Source organism: Maylandia zebra, linkage group LG15 (assembly GCF_041146795.1).
Source record: "Maylandia zebra isolate NMK-2024a linkage group LG15, Mzebra_GT3a, whole genome shotgun sequence".
Lineage (NCBI taxonomy): Eukaryota > Metazoa > Chordata > Actinopteri > Cichliformes > Cichlidae > Maylandia > Maylandia zebra.
Window position 1 is genome coordinate 39151497 of NC_135181.1, and position 9801 is coordinate 39161297.

The 9801-nt window shown below is 41.6% G+C and overlaps 1 protein-coding gene across 1 annotated transcript; it reads left to right on the top strand.

The window, feature by feature from the left end:
* The first annotated feature begins 1192 nt into the window (after positions 1-1192).
* fam43a (family with sequence similarity 43 member A) lies at positions 1193-3189 on the top strand. The gene is made up of 2 exons (XM_004561464.6): positions 1193-1264; positions 1382-3189. Coding segments are annotated over exons 1-2 (1071 nt in total). The 5' UTR covers positions 1193-1263; the 3' UTR covers positions 2452-3189.
* Positions 3190-9801: the final 6612 nt, after the last annotated feature.

Genomic DNA, 9801 nt, shown 5'->3' on the forward strand with positions numbered 1-9801 from the left:
AGTCAACAAAATTTGCACAGAGGTTATAGATGAAATAAAAGTATCACGTGTGTTCTAGGTGTGTTTATAACTCTGTTATTGTACATATTCTGTGTTATACATCATAATCATTCCAGTCATTTTTTTTTACTGTTTTAATCTTTATAAAACTGTTATTTATTTATTTATTTTTGTGATTTCTGCTGTCCTATTGGTCTGGTCTCTCTTGAACATCTGAGAATGTGATATTCATAATAAAAGGATTTAAGTTTACTGCCAAAAAATGATTGCACTTCATAACAGAAATGTGCTAACTGGCTTGAAATAGATTGAAACTGTTATGAGATTGCTTCAGGGAGCAGACATGACACCGTCTTTTAGGTTTCGCCATCACTTTGTATCATGCCATTGACTGAGGTGAGCAGATGAAAGAAGAAGAAGAGCAAAAACGTCAGTGTGTATTTGTGCTATGTTTTACAAAATAGCAAAATACATGAATAAAAGTAAAACATAAATCTCCTTCCATACACCAAAAAACAAATCGCACTTCCGAACAGAGCCAAAAGGGGGCAGCATGTAACAGACGTTTTAAAGAGACTTGATGTGACTCAAACTAACCTGGACCTGACAAATCCTAAACGCCGCTGTCCTCTATGAGACTCTTAATTATGGGTTAATCCATCAATTTAAACATACATTGCAAACAAATTCAAAAGTTGAGGAACAGGTTTTTTAAACTTAAGAAATTCCAGAAAAAAAAAAAAAAAACAAGTCACGGGACAATAAATAATATGCGGATTTGTTTCTTTCCATTCAGTTGACATTTTATAACAGAACAATGTATTTATATCTTCACTTTACATTCATATATTCCTCCAGGAATATAGTTTCCAGGAATGCTTTTCACTCTTCTTTAATGCAAAAATGAAGCTGTAGTTTATACTAACAGACGACTCTTAAACCGAGTTTTATAGAGCTCTGTTATTAAATGTTGCATAATTGTTGAGTATAACTTAGATATCTATAGATGTTTGCGCTTATTTATAATCATTCGTGTTTTAGCACAAGAAACCAAGAAACCACGAGAAAAGAAGAACAGTTTACACTAACAGGAACTGTATCTTTTCACTTGGTTCAGTCCCCCCTACAGTCATGCTGAAATGGTTTGTCCTTGCATATAAACGGTGAATCTCGTGCTGTCACAGCAGATTGTACTCAGCACTACAATGACATAAAACGGGAATGCTGCGATGGACAGGAGCACTTCAGAGGATGGACAGATGAAGTACGGTGTCTTTGCGTTTAGTTCACGTAGAGTAGCTCACACATGAGCTGACAGGCAGTAGAACGCTTTTAGGATTTAGTAGTAATTAAAAAAAAGTTGTTCTCCTTTCTCTCTCAGTGCTGCTGTTGACTGGAAACAGCAGTAAGATGCTGCCTTGGAAGAAGAATAAGTTCGACCTGATTGAGGAAGACAAGCAGTCCAAGCAGAAGGGCTATGCGGTGAGTCTCAACTACTCGGCGCTCACCTCCTTCGCCAAGTCCTGCCCCGAGAGCGCACTCAACAGGGTGGGCAGCATGTTCAAGTCAAAGAGGAAAAAGCTGAAGATCACCAGCGAAGATCCCACGTACACGGTGCTTTACCTGGGGAACGCTACCACGATCCAGTCCAAAGGAGACGGCTGCACGGACGTAGCGGTGAGCAAGATCTGGGGCAAAAGCGAGATGGGCAAGAACGGCACTAAGATGAGGCTGACCATCAGCTCCCAGGGCATCCGCATGGTGCATGTGGATGACAAGGCCAGGAGACCGGGACACTTGTACTTGCTGCACCGGATAACCTACTGCGTCGCGGACCCGCGGCTACCCAAGATTTTCGCTTGGATTTACAGGCACGAGATGAAGCACAAGGCCGTAATGCTGCGCTGCCACGCAGTGCTGGTGTCCAAGCCGGAGAAGGCAAAAGCCATGGCGCTGCTGCTGTACCAGACCTCGGCAACAGCCCTGGCTGAGTTTAAAAGACTAAAGCGGAGGGACGATGCCAGGCACCAGCAGCAGCAGCTCATAGGGGAACAAACCATCCCCTTGGTGCCTCTCAGGAAGCTGCTGAACGGACAGTGCTACTACAAACCCCCGGTGGAGCGCAGCCGGAGTGCACCAAAATTGGGCTCTATCACGGAGGACTTGGTGGGGGAGGAAGAGGAGGAGAAAGCAATGCACTTTGAGTGTGAGGACATTCTGGACACGGACAATGATTGTGTTGCCAATGGCAAACAAGAGTTGACTCAAATTATTAATGACTTGGGAGAGATGAGCATAGGAAACGACGTGCAGACGCTGAAAGCTGACCTCAGAGTCACCAGACTCCTCTCTGGTGAGAGCACAGGGAGCGAATCCTCTATAGAAAGCAACCAGGAGCCGCCACCACTAATCAATGGCTTTGATGAGGTAAAGGTGCAAGAAACTGCCTAAAAAACTTTGCGCATTTCTGGGCACCTGTAGCGCACCGTTCTGTTGAGCCACGATGTCTCCTTGAGAAACAGTTACAAAGTGCTTGTTTGACATGTGCCACTGAGACTAATAATTGAGAAGACATAAACGTAATTTGGGGGCAAAACAGACAGACAGTTAGGCTACTGAACTAAGTTAAAAGATTGTGTAAACAAAGAAAAAAAAAGGCATACCCATTTGAGAGACAACTTTAATGGCAAATTCCCAGCGCGCCTCAGGGCGCACGGCACTAATTCCATCTCTTTTGTTTAAGAGGATTTGCTGTAGCATCGAGCTTGTTTACTTGACGTTTTTTTTCCTCACTTGAAAATGTCATGTTTCTTCTGTAACATGCTCCAATCATCAAGATCCAGAAGCTCCCAAACATTCCTTAAAAAGCATTTACAAAAGCAGATTTGTTTTCCATCAGGCTTCCTTTACAATCCCCATCAGGGCGCCTGCTCGTCACCTTTTTATTTCTGCACTGTTGCGACTTCATTGAAGTATTATTTTGACTACCATGTACATACGTTTGCTGGTATGTTGTCTGAAACATAAGTGTCTTATCTTTGCTGTGCAAAAGAAAAAAATACCTTTTATGTATTAAGATGTAAAGTAAGATGTTTTAAGTATAAATATGTTATTTTTTAAAATATAAATATATATGTGGTTTGTTATGTGAAATTCAAAGAATTAGCAATAAAAAAGGAATTAAATGAATGTTTTATGTGAATTAATGCTGAAATACAAGTAGGACATCTTTTCTTTCAGCACTGTCTGATATGAGCGGGTTTACCTTGGGAGGCTCAAAATGAGGTCAGATTTGCACTGCTGAATAAAAGTCACATGGAGGCTTAAAAAGCACAACCCTAAACTTCACATCAATATTATCTGTTACCACCAAGCTATTGGTGTGACTGTAAATGGGTATTTCATTTAATAGCCTTGAATTGATCTTTATCCCCGACCACCACCACCTTTTTTTTTTTTTTTTTTTTTTCTTTTTTCCCAAATTGCTTTCAGGCTGTTGAAGTTATTTAGTTAAGGTACTGAAGGCCCATTCATTGTAGCTGGCCTCAGGGAAGGCAGGCCACACATACAGACGTCACCGGTAGCACAAGCTGTGAGAACATCACATGGCAGAAGTAGCACCAGAAGTTCTTCAGCAGCATATTCTAGCTGGTATTTACTTTTACATCAGTTTGCCTTTATTGAGCGACAACAGATAGAATTCAGAGCATTACAGATTTATATGCTGCAATATGTGACGGGTATATAGACTCATGCGTTTGAGTCACCCGGTTCATTTCATTCATATTTGCTCAGCTCACTAAAATCAGATAATCTACATTGTTCCTTTGGTGTGTTGCTAAAGTGTCACCTAAATCAAAGTGTGACTGATAAAAAGATGGAGTCACATCTTTTTCTTAAAGGCACAGCACTCAGCCTAACATGTAACACTCACAGAAGCAAAGACACAAAATCACCTGATGTGATCTGTGGTCAGCGAAGGATATGACTGGGCCAGCAGTTCTAAATGTGGAAGATGTGTTACTAAATATCACCGTCACTTTCATTTTAGAGACAGCAGCAGGCCCACGCTGATGCCACACAGCTCTTCCCAGTGTTAGCCAGATCGGCATATAAACTCAGAAGCACAGATACTGATGCACGGATGCCATCGGTATTGAGGGCCTGCATGTGAGGGTGAACACTCTAGTCCCATGGAGCATGCTCTGGAGGAACAGCTCTCCATTCTCACTAATGACACTGGTACTGTTAGCGAACACAAACGGGACAGAGTGAGACACGAGGAGCAAAAACCCAAGCTCTCCGTGGTATAGAGGTGGTCGATTGTCATATGGACAGATAGGAACATACAGATGAAAAACAAATAAAGGAAGAAAGAGAGAACTGCTTCGTGTATTTCCGTCAGTGGTTGGTGAGTCATAAAACAAGCTTTCCAGTGTCTCATTATAAATTGATGTGCTTTCAGGGGACACAAATACACACACACACTAAATTGAGACTGTGGGTGCTTTATTTGTGGTCTGTGAAACGGTGAAATAGGAACAGAGTGCAGAAACCCATATAGTTAGTTTCTCTTCCTCATGCAATCTGATGGGCTGCTTGCACCAGCTGCACTCTCATGGAAATCACCTGTTACTCTGCAAAGACACAATGACATCATGTGCCCAGCGTCATGTAATTAGAGAAGACGCAGCGTTGTGACCACAGAAACACACGAGACGGAGCAAAAGGCCATTTGTCTGACGCTCCTGCCTTTTGCAGCTGCTTAGTCTGCTTATGGATGTCTGGATGTTTCTCTCTGACCTACATTCTCACACAACCATTCTTGTGTTCCATCTCTCTTATAGCAGTTGTGCTCCCCGAATCTCCCAGGTTACCTGGAAATCAGCCACTTGTGAAGCCAGCCCTTCCGCACAATTAAAGGCTTGAGAGTCTTTGTTCACAGCAAGAGGTTGTAGGACACGTTTCACACTGCCAAGGGAGAAAGCTGAGCTTCTGATTGTTTAGAGGAGAGCTAGCAAAAAAGTCTTCTTCATGTTCACTTGCCACTTTTTTCCTTTGAACAAGCACTCAGGTGTTTGACCTACCAACTATTATTATTATTATCGTTATTATGAGATGCTGAGAGTAAATGTGATGTCCACATATGAGGATGCAGGGTCTCAGTAGATTAATGGCTGCTGTTCTTTTCACACGTTACAATATGCAAACATGTATACTGTAATGTGCAGATTTTATTATAATAGTATAAACAGAAGAAAATGGAGGCATGGACTGATGTTCTTTTTTGGACAGATGATTATAATAATTGAAATGTCATTACTCTGTCTCAGGCAGTTAAAGACAGTTTAACATAACTATCTCAATTCACTGATTCATTTTTGTTTAACCAAGAATTAATAGCGGGGAGGTTAACGCATTTGCCTAACAAGGAAAAGATCCCTGGTTTGAGCCCGGGAGGAGATATAAATCTCTTTGGGAATGCACCAGGGATAAAACAAATCTTGAACAAATCAAATGTGTAGAGCTACCTGCTGTGTTGACCCTGTGTGAATAACAGAGCAGCCGAAATTAGCTGCCTTCTAATCAGAGAGTAGAGATAGAGCACCTCTCTTGAATCCTGGGTGTCCTCAAGATAAGCAGCATGAACCTGACGTGCCCTTCGATAGTGGGGGAAGCAGGATTCTCAGTGGAAACCAGCACAAGCAGATAGAGACCATGCAAACATACAGCCTGCCTGCGGTCAATCCCCAAAGTCTCTGTGGGGGACCAGTGTTAACCACTCATATCTGCGACCAAAATGACCAAAAAAAAGAGCCTTTTTAAGGCTGCAGCCTGCAATCATTATCTCAGTAAGTGTAATAGGATACTGGAATATTAGTTACAAATACCCCAAAAGTAATCAAATTGTTTGATTTGAATGGTGAATGGTACAAAATAGAAAAACATCCCATTTATTATCACACAAAACAAAGAAAGTTAAATTATTAGAAGTACAAGGTCATTGTAATTTAAATAGTTCCAATAATCAAAATAATTTTTTTTGTCAATCAACTGTTTGAATAATAGACTTATCAACAATTTATTGTCTGAAGTATTCATCTTATTTACTCAAGTGAAATCAGATTTCCTCATTATAATATCAGTTTTTTGCAAGTCTGCATCAGAGTATAATTTGAGTAAAAGTATGAAACAATTAATAGATGACAAGAATGCATCCCACAAGAGGGAACCTTACATGTGTTATATTACTGTAAATTATACACAGTTTATACAATTATTATCACTGATGTGAAGCTGTGGAGCTATTCGTAGCTATACTATGCATTGTTAGGTGGTTTAATCTTATTTTATAAACCCAGATTTAGTTTTGTGCATAAAGTAAATGCAATGCCATGTAGCACAGTGAAAAGCACATCATTATTTCTGACAGCAGAACCACAAAGTAGCACAAAACCTCCAAATATCTGACTAAAGTTGTTTTCCAGCACTGTATCCAGAAGTGACTCACAGGGTTCAGTGGGTGCATGACATGTATTGCTCTCTGCAGCGGTAGAGTCAGCACATGAAAGCCCTTCATCAAAATTGATCACTCTATAATTTACTGGGATAATGCAGTGCGTGTATAATATAATTTAATGTTTACACCTTTACCCCCAGCTACTCGCAGACAAATAATAAATGGATCTGGCAGTTTGGGTCTGCATTGAAACACACACAGAAGAGCAGAGCTTCCCAATTATCTGCTATTTGAATGGCACCGCAGGCCATCCCTGTACCAGATCACCACCGATGCCAGACCGCCACACGGCTTAATTTTGAACCACGCTACAAAATCCATTCATCTATAATGCATGAGAAGAGCTGGGAAAGCATCAGCGCTGTTAGATAGTGGGCCTGGATCTGATTACACCAGCGGCGTGAGAGACGTCAGACGGGTTGAATCAGAGCGCAGAGCCATGCTGACCTTTGCTTGCTGGTGGAAACACATGAACGACATCTCAAGTTTTTGCGGCAGGGAGGAACATGAGCCGTCGTGCCCACAGCTCATTTTTAGCTGTTGCATGTAGACTGTATCTAAGAACTGCAGGCAAGAGACAGGGATCTGGATGCATGAGATTACTATTTGTAGTACAAGGGTGTATAATTATCACACTCTTCAATTACAGCAACCACTACTGAAGGTCAGGATGAGCACAACATAAAATTAGGTGCAGTGGGCACTGAGGCAGAGTTGTGGCAAACTTTGTTGGTCTGTTTTTGGACAAGATGTGTTTTGACTGCCGTATTTACAGGTAGACAATGTCAGATAGAGTCAGTGTCCAATTGCATCCATGGCATGTGCAGGATGATGGCTGAGTGTGTTAGAAAGGTAGACACAGATAGACAACAACAGAGAAAGAAATCTACTGTCATGATATTGTCATATCTCATTAGTTTGACTCTGATAGCAACCCCCCAGGAGCTGTTTAGATGTGTGTGCCTATGCATGCAAGTTAACCCAGTGAGTTAGCACTTTTTGGTCTTTGCCCAATTTACAAATGCTTTATGTTTTGACTTAGTGTAGAAGGGGCAAAGACAGATATGCTTTAATAAATATTTGAGAACCTGGATGCATTATAGTGTGTTTGGATTATATAGCCCAAGATGAAGCACTTACACTAAAGCTCATCCAGCTGCAGATAACAGCTGATCTCAAAATCATTCCACATCAGCTGAATGCTCAGCAAAATATGCAAATATCCGATTATCTGAGATTAACTTGATAGCTGTGCTGTTTAAGATCCTTAGCCTACCTACAGTTACTGTCTCGGCAAGCTGCTTTGCAACCCACGTCCACTGCAGCTCCTCCTTTACACACTGCCTGACTTGATTGTAGTCTTAAATAGCTGCTCTGTTCTGCAGAGGGGTCTTGCTGCTTTTCTCCCCAGCTTAAACTTGTTAGATATTCATGTGCAAATTACCAAATCAAACCCATACAAGCGTCACAAATGGAAAGAATCTTCTTTTGACTAAAGTCAATGACTGAACTTAGAGTTTAGTGCAAACCAGAGGCTGCAAGCCAATACTTTGGCACAGTGGAAATGCTGATATGTCCAATAAATCCAGCTTGCAGGCAGAAAGGGCATTTGAGGATGGCGGGAATCTTGGTGTGGGTATTGTTGTCATATTTGTGAAACACTGTGTAGGAATGGTGATCTCAGTTGTATAGTCGGATACTTGGTGGTAAACACTGTTTGCACGGGAGAAAAGATTTTGCGTGACTCATTTATTTCTCTGAGAAACGATCTTAACCGCTCCATCCTTTGCTCACCACATGCACTGCTGCAGGTACTATTATTTCATCTGCACCCTGTCATTCAGCCTCAGATAAGATTCCAGCTTACAGTTTCCTCTGTGAATTGTACATGCTCAGTGTCTCGCATGACACTTCCCAGTTGGTCTCCATACAGTCTGATCATGTAATGACCCGTGTCTGTATCTATGCACCGAGCCCCAGGAGGCCTTGAAACTCTAGATCTCGCAGTGTCCCATTCAGCCACCGCTGCTCTTGTTTTCCACTTGCTCCAACACAAAGGCTCTGCCCCTGGAGAGCCACAGATTTCAGCAGGGTTATTTTGGTCTTTCCGTTCACAGGGAGGAAATGGAATAATAACAGAGGACAGGGAGAAAAAAAATCACGGGGTGACCCTCAGACAGGCGCGCTGTCAGAGCAGAAAATCAGAATCCAGTATGAGATTTGTGAGTGTTTTGGGTGTTTTAATGAGATACACATCAGTGTGGTTTGTGTGGAGGGAGGTACATCTACCCCCCACTGAACTCTTGCTTTTCTCTTCTTTTATGTTCACTGAACAAAGAGGATGGTGAGTAGGTTTTGCAAAACTTTATTCACCAGATACTGCAGACGATTTTTCAGGTCTCTCCAAATATGAGGAAACTATGGTGAAATCCACATGGGTAGTTTTCCTGTTTCAGATCCAAGCAGGAAACAGGTGCAGTGTCCAAAATATCAGTTCTCAGGCTTTGTCCCATAGGACGCACATGTGTTTTTGTGTGGATGCATGCACCTGTGAGTTTTTCGGCTTTTATCTGCTGACAGGAACTCTTCAGGCACCAGTGCCATATCAGTGGAAGACAGTGCATAAATGTATTTATATGTTTCACGCTCACCTCAAAGCGTAAAGGTCTGAGCCCTAGCTGGATATTTATGAATACCTGTTATCTCAAAACCTGACATTTCATTATGAAAGCTCCAGCCCCCTTTGTGCTGAGGTGTTCGTTCTTTAAGCTGCACATAAAAGATTCTAAAAAGTCTCCCTGTCGGAATAAACAGTACATGGGATTTATTTGTAATTATTGATGCAATCCATTGAGTTTAAAAAATTATTCTAATATCAGTATCTTCAGATTAAATTAGCTAGTTCTTGCTAATGCTAATAAAATCCAGTTACACATCTTGGGGTAATTAAGCCCAGGGGCGTAATTTCCAGGGGGGGTTAGGGGGGTCATGACCCCCCCAATAATCGGACCCAACCAAAATACCCCCCCCCCCCCCCCCCCAATAAAATTATGAATTATCTTGCATAAATAGGCTGTTGATTTTCTTTACTCATTTCAGGTATTGCCAGCAAAATAGTTGCATGTTTAATCATCTGGGAATTTGCCCAGATTTATTTATTTATTTAGACAGAGATCTTGACCCCCCCAATGTTCAGCACATAGTTACCCTGATGATTACGCCCCTGACAAATACAATAACAGCATCTTTTTACAATGCAGTGTTGCAGATTGTTGTCCAGA